Raw genomic sequence first — 16,062 nt, forward strand, 5'->3', positions numbered from 1 at the left:
GGTTCTCTGAAGACCTACAAGACCTTTTAGAACTAACACCCAAAAAAGATGTCCTTTTCATTATAGGGACTGGAATGCAAATGTAGGAAGTCAAGAAACACCTGGAGTAACAGGCAAATTTGGCCTTGGAATACGGAATGAAGCAGGCAAAGACTGATAGAGTTTTGCCAAGAAAATTTCTGGTCATCTAAGGCTAAGGAGGTTATAATACAGTACCAACAAAAGCATTACATGCTTGTGTAATTAGAAAGCCTTAATCAGCCAACCTGGGTAGTCATATTTAGGAAAGACTATCCTGGAGTGATCTTCCCTGGAGCTCAGATGGTAAAGAATCTGCCTACAATGCAGGAGACCTGGGTTCGATCCTCAGGTCAGGAAGATGCTCTGGAGAAGGGAATGGCAATCCACTTCAGTGTTCTTGCCTGGAGAATCGCATGGACAGAGGAGCCTGGCAGGCTACAGTTCATGGGGTTGCAAAGAGTCAGACACGACTGAGCAACTAACACTGCTACTGCTATCCTGGAGTCAATGCAAGAATCTGCTCTTTTGTTTTCTTTTTCTTTTGTTGAGTTCCACATACTCACTGCATGTTCAAAAGAAATTTCATATTCAGAATTGTACTAGAGATTTTGGTATAATATATAATAATAGAATATTTTCCCTACCCATAGGAAGTATTTTAAAAATCTTTAATTTTCCTTTGGTCTATCTATAATTTAGTAACAGTGTAATTCTGTGTGAAATTTATTGAATGGAACTATTATCTGACTCTTTCACTTAATTTTTTCTATGTGCTCTATGCTCTAAAAATAGGAAGATGTCCTTTTTTAAAATCTGCTGCAGTTAATCTGATGTATTGAGGATAGTAAGTGATAACATGAAAGTGTACTTATTTTTATCATGCTACTGCTCTACTTGACTCCCTCTTTTTCCAAGCCCAGTCTTCCATTTATGGAAATTAATCCAACAGTCCCAAACTAATCTACCCTTCTATTTGCCTACTTTTGCCTACACAAGTCCAAACATGCTTGGGGATTCCTCAAAAGTCCTTCCTACTGAAAAATAAGGTTGTTTTAACAACTTTTTAACCCGCAGGCCATGGGACCATATGTGGGTGAGAAGACAATATTATAGGAATGACCAAATACCATGTGCCAGCCTTGTGATGGCAACTCATCCTCTGCTCACAGGAGTTAGATCTGCAATATCCTTCTGAGTCTCAAAAAATATATTTTAAAATGAATTATCCATACTACCCACAAAATTATTTTCCTTGAGGAAAATACTAGATAAAATACATTTTTTTAATCCTTAGCTATCCTTGCACAGGTACTTAGTGAAGTGAAGTTGCTCAGTCGTGTCCTACTCTTTGCGACCCCATGGACTGTAGCCTACCAGGTTTTCCTGGCAATAGTTTTTCCTGGCAATGGGATTTTCTAGGCAATAGTCCTGGAGTGGATTGCCATTTCCTTCTCCAGAGGATTTCCCCAACCCAGGGACTGAACCCGGGTCTCCAGCATTGTAGACAGACACTTTACCTTCTGAGCCATTTACTTGTATATAATTAATATTCAGAATTTGTTTGAAAACAATGAAAAGACTCAATGATAGACCAGGGGGTCAGTAACAGCAACGTACCTGTCGATGGAGATAAAGCACAAGTGGAAGAGAAAAGAGTAACAAAATGCCACATCACAGGAACTGTGAAGCACACAAAATCTGGCTCCAAAGTACCAGCAGCTCTCCACGGACCTGACCATGCTGAAGAGCATCACAGTCACTCCGCACAGGCCAAAGAGGCGATCAAGAAATTGGCTAGAGAATGCAGCTGCTTGAAGTGAAGAACTGAAGTCTGAAATTATCACCAAGAAGTTTCCAAAGATAGCCAATAAAGACCCAAAGGAGATTTAATACAAGATGTGTTCACATTCTCATGGCAGAGCTGCACGGTTTCAGGTTGGGAAAGATTGCTGGCCATGGTTCTGCAGTTGGATGCTTGCTTTGTTTCTGCTTTTCAGAAAAATGGTCTTCAATTCTGAAAATTAAAAAAAAATAAAATAAAATAAAACTGCATACTTGAGTACTACTTTTAAAAACTGTCTCATATTTTGTCCTTTTCCCGTTTTGTTATGAGAGAAACTAAAAGAATTTTTAAAACTCAGGAATACATTCTTACTATGTTCACATAATATTTCTATACCTAAATCTCCTAGATAGTTAACTCTAAGGAAATCTACTATGATTTTTCATCAGTCCAGAAAACACATTGCCTCATAATTGAAGAAATTTAATTTAATTACTTGGTCCTTTATACCTGTGGATTTCTTCCTTACAAAGGATATGTGTGCATGCTTAGTTGCTCAGTCACTCAATTGTCTCAACTCTTAACGACCCATGTCCTGTAGTCCACCAGGCTCCTCCAACCATGGCATTTTTCAGGCAAAAATACTGCAGTGAGTTGCAATTTCCTACTCCAGGGGATCTTCCTGACCCAGGGAATGAACTCATGTCTCCATCTCCAGCATTGGTAGGCAGATTCTTCACCACTGAGCCACCTGGGAAGCCCCCTTATAAAGGATAATCACATGCAATAATTGCATGTTTAAAAAGTCACATCTTGATAGACTTCCACCTTCACATCTGAGAAGTTAACACCCAGGATGCTTTAAGAAGCCAGCCAATAAACTTGGCCCATGATAAATTCCTTACAAGCAACCCTGGTAGTGTAAGGTATGACTCATGAAAGGAAACTTACTTTAGGTCATTATAATTAAAAACTTCTACAGAACATATTTCTCTGAGCCCTGTTACTTTATCAAAATCCTTACAATTTTCACAACAGAGAAATTTCTTTTAATTCAACTGTTCTGAAATAGCCTTATCCTGTATTTGACAATAATGTTACCTATTCACTATTTATAAGACTGGTTGTGCAATTTGCAGGGTTGGGCAAAAGAAAAATGTGGAGATTTTATTCAAAAACATGAAAAATAGTGCCCTCAAAGTATCAAGCTTTTCCCCTTCTCTGCAGTTTCTCTCACCTACCAAGATGTTTGATTTTTGCTATGGAATTCCTCTCTCTCAGACATGCAGATATTAGCAGGGCAAGTGCAGGTCCTCAAAGGTGCCTGGAGATCCTGCCCTGTGACTCAGTGATCCAACCACTACCAGGCTCCCCCTCTCACCAACCGCTGAAATAATAGTCCAGGCTCAGGTTGGAGTGAGGAAGCTGAGCCAGGTATCTGCCCTTCTCCTGGGCCTGCCACCTCAACCAAAGGCAGATAGACAACCCCCTGAGATGGCAGCCTCCACATCAGGAACCACACAGTACGTGAACTGGTGAAGGAGGGGCTTGGACTCCCTGAATCTCTCAAGTAACATGCTGTGCCCTACCAGCCTGAGATGGGATGACACTTGCCGTGCTTGCCCTGAGACTGCTCAGTGTACACCTGACCACAACCTTCCCCGCATCATATCCAGTCCTCATATAGGACGGAGAGGGGAGTGGCAGTGCTAGTAAGTCTGGGTGAGGAAGGAGAGGCTGAACTGGGCCCAAAGAGCCAAGGGGTTGGGGATCAGGTGGAAGAGAATCCCTCCCATGAAAACAATTATTCAATTAATCATCTACCAAATTCTTCTGGGTATTACTATCATTACTTTTTTTTCAATTCTCAAATATAACTTGATTTCTTCCCACTCTTATTTAGTAACCTTGCCTCCCCCTTTTTTGATAATATGACATATAGAATTTAAAGACTGGGAGGGTAGAGAGGTTTGGGGTGCATAATAGAAGCAAGAATCAAGGATGGTTCCAGGCTTTTAGCTTGCCAACAAGAAAGATGCAATAGGAGAAAGAGTACACTAGGGAGAAAGATGATGGGTTAAGTTGGGAGTGGTCAGAGGGACATAAAACTGAGGTTCTTTAGTGAGTGGTTTAGTCTGTAAATTTTTAGCTCAGAAAATAAACTTTGCCTGATATGATCACATGAAATTTTGAGAAGTAAATGTGATTGCCTGCTATACACCTGTCGTAAAGCCTAGGATATATATCTGATACTCAATAAACAATTGTTGACTAGTTTGGAAGGTATATAGTGAAAGCAGAAGAAACTGGATGTGCACCAACTTCAAAGTTATGCCTACAAACAAATACAGATGAGAAAAGATGAAAAAGTGGTCCCACAGACTCCCATGGGATGAAAGTGGTTCATGAAGGAGAGAATACCAGGAGTGTCAAAGGTTAGTGACGGGTCAGGTTAAATAAAAACTGAGAATTGTTTGTTGTCATTAAAAACTGGATCACTGCTGAACATGATTCTACCTCTTCTGGTGGAATATTAGAGATAGACTCCAATTGCAGCAGATTGAGAATTAATGGGAATGAGTAGGGAAGACAAAGACAACATGAGCCTATCAGGCTTCTCCATCCTTGGGATTTTCCAGGCAAGAGTACTGGAGTGGGGTGCCGTTGCCTTCTCTGCCAAACAGAATAGCATCTTCAAATCTCTGACTCTGACTCTTCCCTCATCTCCCTTTTTCATTTTTAATGACCCTTGTGATTACATTGAGCTCATCTGGATAGTCAAAAATAATCTTGCCATCTCAAAATCCTTAACCACATCTACAAAGTCCACTTAGCCACATAAGGGCCTTGTCCAGTTCACTTCAGAGATTAAGCTATCACTTTGCAACAGCAAATAAGTGATGAAGTCAAGTCAAGTGGAAGCAACTGCAAAAGCTGACATCCACAGGTTCTGAGGATTAGTATTAATACATTAAAAATCCCTTGATGGAATCCCTGTAGTGCAAGATGTGAACTTGGAAGGTTATTTTCAACAGTGATTACTAAGAGAGTTATTCTACAAAACAATCTTCACATTAAGTTAGATTATCATTATGTTAATTTGGCCAAAAACTTTTTTTCTTCTTAGACTTGAGCTTTTTCTCTAGTCACAGTCCTGCTGTGGCCACATTACTGGATTTTTATTACAAAGATATGACAGGTTACAAGCAGTGAGAATCAATCCTTGGCTTTTTTTTCTTCAGTTAAGAATCATTTTTGTATCTGACTGGATACCAACAAACAGAAAATGAAACACACATTAGAGCAACTGGAAAAGGATGAATTACATTATGGGAAAGCATTAAAAATGCCATGGTATTTAGACACACCCTCCTTTCTGAGCTTCTACAACTATCAGTGCTGGTAGAGAAAAGATCATTCTCTTCTCAGGATATTGTCACTGGGAGAAGAGTGCAGTGTCTCTCCATCCACGTGAGAAATGTCTGTAAATCCTCTGAATACTGCTGCTGTGAGATTCTCACAGACAGAAGACTTCACATTCCCATCTGTAGTGGGCTCAATGCTGTACCCCATCCCCACAAGGAATATGCCCATGTTCTAACCCCCAGAGCCAGCTCTTTTTTGGAAAAGATGCCTTCATGAGTTTAATAAGATGAGATCATCCTGTACTACATGGATGGGCACTAAATCCAAGAGTAGTGTCCTCAGACAAAAGTTAAGAAAGAGAAGAGAGAAGATGGCTTTGTGAAGATGGAGCCAGAGATTGGAATGATACTGCTACAAGCCAAGGAATGCTTGGAGCCGTAAGAAGCTGGAAGAGACAGAGAATAACTGTACCCAGAGCCGTGGGAGGGGAGCATGGCCCTGTCAGTGTTCTGTCAAGACCTGTAAAATCAGAGGTTTGGATTTCAGACCTCTAGTGTACAGGACTATGAGAGAATACATTTCTGGAGAGAACAAAGACAGCAAGATTGTGGTCATTCGTTACAGCAGTCCTAGAAAAGAAAACACTCTCCTGGGTACTTTCCATTTCAGTGGTAGAATGGTTGGTGAAGAAGAAATTTCAGCAAAAAATCAAGGAATGAAAATCAACACAATCGTTCAAAAAACCAGATTTCAGAGCTTTGAAAGCAAATTGTAAATAATGTGAGCTTCTACCATCAGCCATTTAGCAGTCATCAACCTTATATTGTAGGTACAATTTAACTCATTTTAAAAATAAAGTACATTTTAGAGGAGTTCTAGGTTCAAACCATGGGGCTTCCCTGGTAGCTCAGCTGGTAAAGAACATGCCTACAATGCAGGAGACCATGATTCTATCTCTGGGTCAGAAAGATGTCTTGGAGAAGGGATAGGCTTACTCCAGTATTCTTGGGCTTTCCCTGGTGGCTCAGATGGTGAAGAATCTGCCTGCAATGCAGGAGACCTGAGTTTGATCTCTGGGTCGGGAAGATCCCCTGGAGAATGGAACGGCTACTCACGCCAGTATTCTTGCTTGGAGAATTCCATGGACAGAGGAGCCTCGCGGGCTACAGTCCATGGGGATGCAGAGTCTGACATGACTGAGCGAATTTCCCTTTCACTTCAGTTTCAGGTTCAAAACAAAATTGTGCGGAAGGTACAGAAATTTCCCCTGTGCAGCCTACCCCCATGGAAGCACATCCTCCCCCACTTCAATATCCAGCCAATTTTGAAACTAGACAAGTTAATCTCAGTGACAGAGACGAAAGAGGAATTCAGGTTCAGTCCAAACCCCATGCTCGTTTCATTCTCCTCACTATGCTGAATGTCAGAACTACCTCCACCAATAAGTCAACTAAGGCCAGGGAGGTGATGAGGAACTTAGTTAGAGTGGACAACTGTTTGAGATGAGACCAGTGAGTACAGCTCCTTATACTGTGGAGAGCTTTATTATCAATTGCATTATTATTTGAAGAGAACTTCTGTAATTCTTCTCTCATTGTGTTTGACTTCTATTTTTTTGTCATTTCTAAAAAGTAAGAGCTACAATGCATGTGTTTGGTATAAGCCATATGGGAAACCATCTTCTAAGCTAAGAAGACAGTGTCCCTAGAGAATGACTGTAGAGGGCTTTGAATCAGAATGTGCCTGGATATGCGATCTTGGAAAACTTTCTTGAACTTTCTGGCATCAGATTGCTCAGTGCTGACTTGGGAGTAATAATACCCACCATAAAGAGTTGTGTGACTAGAGGTAAGGTAGGAAAGGATTTAACTTATGCTTAAACTGAATTACTATGTTACCAATAACATAGAATAGTACAGGTTAGTATAGTATACAAGAGTTAGAAATATAATAAGCATTAACAAAAATAATAAAACAAGTGCTCGATCTTTACTGCCAATTTACAACTTCACTCCTAAGGACTGAGTAGAATGATGGTGCTGACATTTAAGGTGGGTGAGGAGAATAGTAATGAATTCTAGCAAGCAAGAGGTGAAAGGTGATTTGCATTTGGCATTCTAGAGCAAGTGAGCCTGAAAGACTGGTGTTGGTGATGATATAACTAAACTGGAGGGATTTCAGGTTTTAGTACAAGTCCACATTCTAAAAATTCTAAAATTGATAACATCGTAAGTTTATGTCTAATTAATTTGGTGACAAACACTGACATAAGGCGATTTCTAATGTTTGTTTTTTAATCAGTCTATCTGAATATTCATGCAGATATACCAATATTGTGTTGAATATCTGATTATTGGTGCAGAAATAATAATGTGTTGATGACAAATGCTTCACACACTTCATTGGTTTAGTCCAAACATTTAATGGATATGCCTTTTAAATGAAAAAGAAAAAAATTTGATTACTTACAAGTCTTGGGACTTTTAGATAAAAGATTGTAGCTGGTAAATGACAAGTCCTAAGTAAGGACAGAGGCAGATTGCAGGTGATATCCTAGAAGGAGAGAATTTCTAGAAACTGTTAGAGGCAGATTAGCATTTGGTCAAGAGCGTGGACTCTGGGGTCTTCCAGTGATTGTTCAGTGTGAAGAATTTTCCTGCCAGTGCAGGGGACGCAGTTTCCATCCCTGATCCAGGAAGATCCCACAAACCTAGGAGCCACTGAGCCCGTGTGCCACACTATTGAGCCTGTGCTCTAGACCATGGGAACTACAACTACTGAGCTCCTGCCGTGCAACTACCGAGGCTCCCGAATCTAAAGCCCATGTTCCTTAACAACAGAAGACACCGCAATGAGAAGCCCTCGAACCACAGGAGAGTAGCCCCGCTTGCTACAACTAGAGACAAGCCCACAGAGCAGGGAAGACCCAGCAGAGCCTAAAATAAATAGATAAATAAAACTATGTTTTTAAAAAGGCATGGGCTCTGCCTAGGGTTGAATCCAGGCTCTCCCCAACTTTGTAACTGACCAAGGACTCGGTTTTTCAGCTGTGAAATGGGGATAATAATATTCCCTTCAACAGAAGGTTATTATGACAACTTAACTAGCACGTGTTTACACTTTAAATGTTTAAGATCTATATATGTTGAGAGTAGTTCTGGAGAGAACGACAGAGTGCTGGGTATTAACATTAAGATGCAAGAAGGAAGAAGGACCCTGTGCCAGGTGACAGTATTGGAGAGAGGCAAGACTGGTACAATCTGATGACCTTGAGGGTTTGAGGGAAGATGGAGTGTGAATTCTCCGCCACCACGAGGAACATGCAGGAAGCCCCCTCATGGCTCTGCTACTGGAAAGCAAAGTCCTCAGGTGACAACCAGGTTCCTAAATGGTGCAGAGAACCTACATAGAAGAAAACATGTTTGTAAAGTTATTTCTCAATATTTATTTATTTCAATGTTCACTTTTAATCTTAATTCAGTTATATTGAAAAGCCAGTCTGGGAATCAATGCTGATCTACAGCCAACTCCTCATCGATCAGAGGAAAAGGAGAAAAATAAGGCAAAGAGATGTGTGTCTCATATTGTTTGTTCAATTTATAGAACTGCCATTTATTTTTAAATGATGTGTTTCCTATAATATTAATATCAAAACATGGTAAAGAATTCACCTGCAATGCAGGAGACCCAGGTTCGATCTCTGGGTCGGGAAGATCCCCTGGAGAAGAAAATGGCAACCCACTCCAGGATTCTTGCCTGGAGAATTCCATGGACAGAGTAACCTAGCAGGTTACAGTCTATAGGGTCAAAAAGAGTCATTCATGACTGAGCAAAAAAACCCATACTTCTCTTTTATGAAATTTTGCCAAAACATAAAATTGTCCCTGCAGCTGCTGCTGCTCTTTGTGAAGTCCTTAGCTGGCAAAGTTATTCTTTGGCAAGCACCTGTGGTTTCCTTGGATTTTTTTCACCAATTTTATTGTTTCTGAAACCCAAGTTTCCAGGAACCATTAGTCTTCTCAATAGCAAAGGTGGTATTTTAGCAGGTAAGCCTTTCAGAGCCTTAAAATAAATCAGGGCATCCTCTGATCAATTCCAAATATTTAAAATAGTAAAATTTCTTCTAATAGACGTATATGTCCAAGAAATCAACCACATAGAAAAAGCAATATCTAATGTCTGCTATGAAAATAAAATAGTTGTCTTGCATTTTTCTATGTTTTCTTTTTTGCTACCTTCAAAACTTATTAGAGGAACCTAGGTTATTTGCTGCTCTCATGTTAGGCCAATTAAGGACAACTAGCCCTGTGGTGAGATGAGGTAAAAAATGGAGGCTCTTCCTGAACCCTCTAAAATTCTTGCACTATCTGACTCTTCCTTTTATGCTTATACATGTTGAGAAAGTGATCTGCCTCAAATAAAGATAAGATTAAACAATAATCATATTTCTCAGAAGCAGTAATCATATTTCTCCTTCTAATACCAAGGACAGAATTTGAGGCAAATTTTGGTTATCTTGCATTATCCAAAGTTTTCAGTGCCTATTTGCAGATTTTGAAATTCTCAGGCATTCTTAAAAATCCATTCAATAAACTCTCTCCCCAGTGACTGATAGTGTGAGACTTTCCTCATTAAAACAAAACAAGAGAAAGGGTACATTAAAGTTGTGATTTTTCCAGCACACAAACTCAGAAGCTTGTTAATGGGAGGGGTGAGAATGAAATGCTTTGTACTCTTGTCTCTTTGGATTAGAAGCTAGATGTAACCAAACACAAAGGAGGGTAGAAGTATTGAACTATGAATCAACAGCAATTGCCATTGATAACACGTAATAAGTACACACACATTAATTATATGTAATAATAATATTTAAAGCATTTTTACAAGTGAGTGTGAAACTGAATCACACTTGATTCTTTATGAATCAAGTTATGAATTTGATTCTTTACATAATATATTTGTGTAATGGGTATTTCTCAGAAATATATGTTAACCTGTTATGGAATAAATTGAGTGAAATGGGAAATGATATGTCATTGTATTTTCTCCAACCACAGACTCCCAATGTCCTCTACATATTTTCCTTCCCCAGCTCGCATTAGATCTCAGGGCTGTCTAGTCACTGTGTGTGATAACTCAGTTTGGATGACTCCAGGTTGAAACACACCCTAAATGTCATGGAATGACAATGCTTGAGACATTTTATTCTGAGATAAAGGGTCTAAACTTGAAATGCAAGTGCCTATCAAGTTTAAAGAAGGAAAATAGAATAAACACAGGCACTAAATATGGACAAGTCTAAAGAGAAATTCTCAAAAGTGCCTGGGAACAGAGACCAGAGGGAACAGGTTTATGAAAACGATGTGAATATCATACTGGGATCAAAATTCTCATCAGTACACTAGGTCCAAGAAGGCAATGGAGTCATGTTTTTTAAGTTATCAGAGAATTTATTTTTGAAACCATCATTCTAGTTAAAATTAAAATAATGATTGAAATCCTATAAAGTTCTTTAAAGCTAGTTTGGAATTAAGAACATTCACTCTAGTTACATGTACATATATAGTATGCATTTCTATGTAGTATACAATATATCAATATATTATAACAAATATTTTATTAAACTGAATTATAATTAATATAATATATGCTTATATAATTCAAATATGTAATTTGCATAAGTATAAAACAGAGCTACAAATAGATGGTCATGGATCATTAGAAGCAGGCAAGCCACAAATAAGCGAGCAGAGGTGGGGCAATTCTTAGCAAGAGGAGGTTGTGCCAAGACCTAAGGAAGGAGCAGATGAAAATGGACCACTGGGCTGTTCCAGCAGGACCCGATCCAGCCAGACATTCCCTGGGTGGTGGCTAGCCCCACTCTGCGAATGTATGAGACTCTGGGTACCTGGCCTTGTTCAGGTCACTTAAACTTCAGCCTGCATTTTAAAAATGATGGTTCAAACCCAAATTCAATCAACAAATAATAAGAATAAGCAAATTGTGGCCAACCCACACAGTGCAACACTCCTCAGTCAGTCACAAAGTCACAAAGAAAAAGGAATTCGATACTGATTCATCCTTTGACATGGCTTATTCTCCAAATTACTAAGCACAGTGAAATAATTCAGATGAAAATAAGTGTATATAATGTATGCTTGCATTTATATAAAATGCTAGAAAGTACAAATTAGTGTAGAGTAACATGAAGTTCATTGGTGGCTACCTGGGGACAGAAGGGGGCTGAGTTTGTAGGGATGAACAAGAAGGACATTACTAAAGACGTGAAGAAACTTTTGGAGTAATACATAAGTTTAGTCTCGATTTTGGTGATGAATTTGCAGGTATCTACAAATGTCAAAACTCATCAAATTGTGTATTATTCGTATGTGTAGTTTATGTCTATTATGCATATGTGTATTATGAAAATATTAAAATTTGAGTTTCTCTGTTAAAAAGTAAAAGGTAATGGTTCAGAATAGATCATCTCAAAGTTACCTTCAGTTTTAGTGTTTTGTACATTTGTCACAGAGGGCCCATGATTGGATGGTCAAGAAAATCTGGCTAACGTGATATTCTTGGTCTGGGAATTTTTCTGGCCCTGAATTCACCTGCCAAAGTCTGACAGAGAGGGATGTTCTGTCCAAGGGATGATCCCAAGAACCACAAAATAAGTGTGCATAGCGCCTGCAGTACTATAAGCACTGTGATACATAAGAAATTCATGTGGCCATGGATGGCAGGTATTCTTTCCTTCCTGAGTTCCCTCAAGGTTACCAGTTCATTCTCCATGGTGGCTGCAATTGCTGATGATCATAACCTCCTCTGTTAACTGATATGGCAGAAAATATTCCATTCCTTGCTTTCAATAACTTGATTTCAGTGGCTGGGCCACATCAGGGGAGGAGGAGTTACTACTAATTCACTTTCTGACCCCCTGGACATGAACACTGACCCTATTGTTTAACAAATATGCCACCTTGGGCATAAGACTCATCTCTCTTTGCCTCAGGTCTCTCATTTGTGACCTACAAGTAATAATAATGTAACATAGTTATAATATTTCCTCTCACATAGTGTTGTTGTAAAGACTGAATAGGGCAGGTAAGATGGTCTCAAGCAAAGAATGAGTAGTCTGTAACAAAGCATTCTTAGGTTTGCGTACCAGAAGCACTCAATAAGTGTTCACTGAAGCAAAGGCCAGTGGACAAGTCCCACATGAATAGAGTAATTCATAGAAGAGAGAAATGAGGCCTAGAGTGTATTCTTTTATAAAGAAAGTTCAGAAATATTTAAAAAAATAGAATAATATGTAGTTCTAGGACACAAAGTGGTAAAATTGAATGATTTGTCTAGCATGTGTAAAAGGTAACTAAAAAAAGGAAAAACAAGTGTAAATTAAACTATATGTTCCGTTCAGTTCAGTCACTCAGTTGTGTCTGACTCTTTGCAACCCCATGAATCGCAGCACGCCAGGCCTCCCTGTCCATCACCAACTCCCGGAGTTCACTCAGACTCACGTCCATCGAGTCAGTGATGCCATCCAGCCATCTCATCCTCTGTCGTCCCCTTCTCCTCCTGCCCCAAATACCTCCTAGCATCAGAGTCTTTTCCAATGATTCAGCTCTTTGCATGAGGTGGCCAAAGTACTGGAGTTTCAGCTTTAGCATCATTCACTCCAAAGAAATCCCAGGGCTGATCTCCTTCAGAATGGACTGGTTGGATCTCCAAGGGACTCTCAAGAGTCTTCTCCAACACCACAGTTCAAAAGCATCAATTCTTCAGCACTTAGCTTTCTTCACAGTCCAACTCTCACATCCACACATGACCACTGGAAAAACCATAGCCTTGACCTTTGTTGGCAAAGTAATGTCTCTGCTTTTGAATATGCTATCTAGGTTGGTCATAACTTTACTTCCAAGGAGTAAGCATCTTTTAATTTCATGGCTGCAGTCACCATCTGCAGTGATTTTGGAGCCCCCCAAAATAAAGTCTGACACTGTTTCCACTCTTTCCCCATCTATTTCTCAAGTGCTTATTTGAATCCAGAAGCTTTATGGTATTCAACAGACTTTTAAACACTTTGATTTTAGCTTTTTCATTTTTAAAATGAGGACGTATGACTCCCTATAGCTTGTGGCATAGGATTAAAGAAAGTTACTACATTGAAAGCACTAAATCAAAATAAATTGATGATTTTCAATGTCAGAACTGAAGAACTGTGGGTAAACTAAATACTAAGCAGGTAAAAGTACCTTTAAATCATCTTAACCACCAAATGAAGATGAGACAACTTCAATCAAGTATAGGATAATGTAATCAGAAATAATTCACTATCTCAGGAAAGGTTTATTGATTTAAAGCATATGTCTAATAATAGTCAGAAATGATGTGCTAATATATGACTAATTTCTATCAAGCAAGAAAGTAGAAAAAAATCAGAATATATTGATGTGAATTCACTTCTCAGGAGACACGATGCTCTAATTTTTAAATCTTGATGTCTGATTACAACAAAAGTTAAAATGTTTTATTGTTGTTTTAGTTGCTAAATAAAATCTGACTCTTTTTTTTTACTTCGTTGGACTGTAACTCACCAGGCTTCTCTGTCCATGGTATTTCCCAGGCAAGACTATTGGAGTGGGTTGCCATTTCCTTCTTCAGGGTAACTTCCCAATCCAGGTATCGCACCCACATCCCCTGCATTGGCAGGCAGATCCTTTACTGCTGAGCCATCAGGGAAAGTTAGAATAGAATCAAGCAATTTATGTAAAAATTTTTTAAATTTACTTTTAAAAACCCAGATATATAGCATCCTCCAATCTTTGTACCAAAAACAAGGCTTCATTTCTGAAAAGCTGGCTGGCTTTTATCCAATGTGAAAATTTGTGAGTCATGTAAAATGTATTAATCAGCCTCTGTCTGTCATCCTTTTATGCACTTCACTTCAGTGTTCTATTTTTTTAATACATTTTTAATTTGGGCTTTCTTGTACATCAATGAAAACCCTTATAAATAATTTCTGGAACAATGCAAAAGTGAACAAAATTTAAGACAAAGTACAATATGAGTGACAATCTTAAAAATTCATGCGTGGTCTAAACATATGTTAACTAGTAAAATTTCTAAACTCAAGTGAAATTTTGTGAGCAGAGGACCACCAGGAAGAAGCCCACTCAACAAATGAATGTTATTTATGACATCAATTATCTTTCCCATAGTACATAATTCAACTGATATATGTCAGTGTGTTAGTCACTCAGTTATGTCTGACTCTTTGCAACCCCACGGATTGCAGACCACCAGGCTTCTCTGTCTATGGAATTCTCCAGGCAAGAATATTGGAGTGGATTGCCATGCCTTTATCATATATATATTATATATATATATATATATATAATATAAAATCAGTCAATAAATCTATCTCTGGGTTGATTTTACCCGACACTGAGCTCACGCTTCTGAACTCATAAATCTGACCACTTGACAGTGCAGACTTACCACTTTGCTCTCCTTCAACCAGGACCTCTCTAAGTATTCCACAGGTGCATTTACATTGTAATGGAAAATATTACAAAGGAATAAAGAGAAGCTATAACCAGGGATTAAACTATTATAAAATGGTAAAAGAAGATTTTGAATAAAAAATATACTACATCCTTCCCCATATATTCTCTTACATTTTCTCAAGAATGCAGCAAGGAAGGGATTAATAGCTAGAGACTGTACAGTGAAGTTCAGAGACAAGTAGTAGCCCAAGATCAATGGTAAAATGCCACATTTCTGGCTCCAAGGTCATGCTGTTTCCATAACAACCAGGTTTTTATGTTATTTTGACCAAAGAATGATGAAACTGAATTTAAGTCTTCAGGTCATAATTTATTATGAAGCATAATTTATTCTTTTACTTTATAAGATCTTGCATGTATATGATTACATTTTCTACCCAATGATGTGTTTACTGTGAATCTATATTCAATTCCTCCATCTAAAATGTGGGCTTACCCAGAAAATAAATTTACTGTTGAGGAATTCTCTCTCAAGACTTTGCCTGTGACAATGAGTTTGATGGCTTTTCGAAACCAAGGATAAAAGAATGCATAAATCAAGGGGTTCATAGCTGAGTTATAATAAGCAATCCAAACCAGTATTTCATAAACATACGTGGGAGTGATGAAACCTAGGAAGGCATCAATGATGGAATCCAGGAAGTAAGGCAGCCAGGAGACCAGAAACGCTAGCACTGCGACGCCCAGTGTTCTCGCTGCCTTTCTCTCCCTCTTGGCCACTCTGTCTTGGAAGCTGTCTGAGCATCGCCCTGTCTTGTTGTTCAGACTCTCAATTTTTCTAGCCTGCTGTTTAGCAATGAGGAAAATCTTGAAGTAAACAGTTATCATGACAAGAGTGGGGATGAAAAATACAAGGAAACTGACCAATACCCAACTCTGATTCACTGCAATTTGACAGCCTCCCACACAGGTGAGAGCACTTACTAGATCCTCCAGTCCAGCTGCATTCGCACCTGTGCCAAGAAGGGAAAAAGAAAAAATAATAGAAAAGAGCCAAGAGGAGGCAATACACATGCCAGAAACAGACACAGTGAACCTGGTTGGATAGACCAGGGGGTCAGTGATGGCAATGTACCTGTCCAGAGAGATAAAGCACAAGTGGTAGATGGAAGCGTAACAGAATGAGCCTTCAAAACAAGAGTGGAGTTGACAGTAACGCTGCCCAAAGTACCAGCAGCTCTCCACGGACCTCACTGTGCTGAAGGGCATCACGGTCACTCCCACCAAGAAGTCTGCACAGGCCAGAGAAGCAATCAAGAAGTTGGTAGGAGAATGCAGCTGCTTGAAGTGGAGAATGGAAATCATCACCAGGAGATTTCCAAA

General features: G+C 39.1%; 1 protein-coding gene across 1 annotated transcript in view; it reads right to left on the reverse strand.

Moving 5' to 3' along the window:
• Window positions 1-1,923: 1,923 nt before the first annotated feature.
• Window positions 1,924-16,062, reverse strand: part of LOC104991726 (trace amine-associated receptor 7a-like) — a 15,308-nt gene continuing 1,169 nt past the window's right edge. Inside the window, exons 4-5 of the mRNA XM_010844311.1 lie at window positions 15,176-16,060; window positions 1,924-2,035 (exon numbers count right to left, since the gene is read on the reverse strand). Coding sequence (XP_010842613.1) covers window positions 1,924-2,035; window positions 15,176-16,060 — 997 coding nt within the window. The remainder of the gene's footprint in view (window positions 2,036-15,175; window positions 16,061-16,062) is intronic.

Source organism: Bison bison, unplaced genomic scaffold (genome assembly GCF_000754665.1).
Source record: "Bison bison bison isolate TAMUID 2011002044 unplaced genomic scaffold, Bison_UMD1.0 scf7180017864198, whole genome shotgun sequence".
NCBI lineage: Eukaryota > Metazoa > Chordata > Mammalia > Artiodactyla > Bovidae > Bison > Bison bison.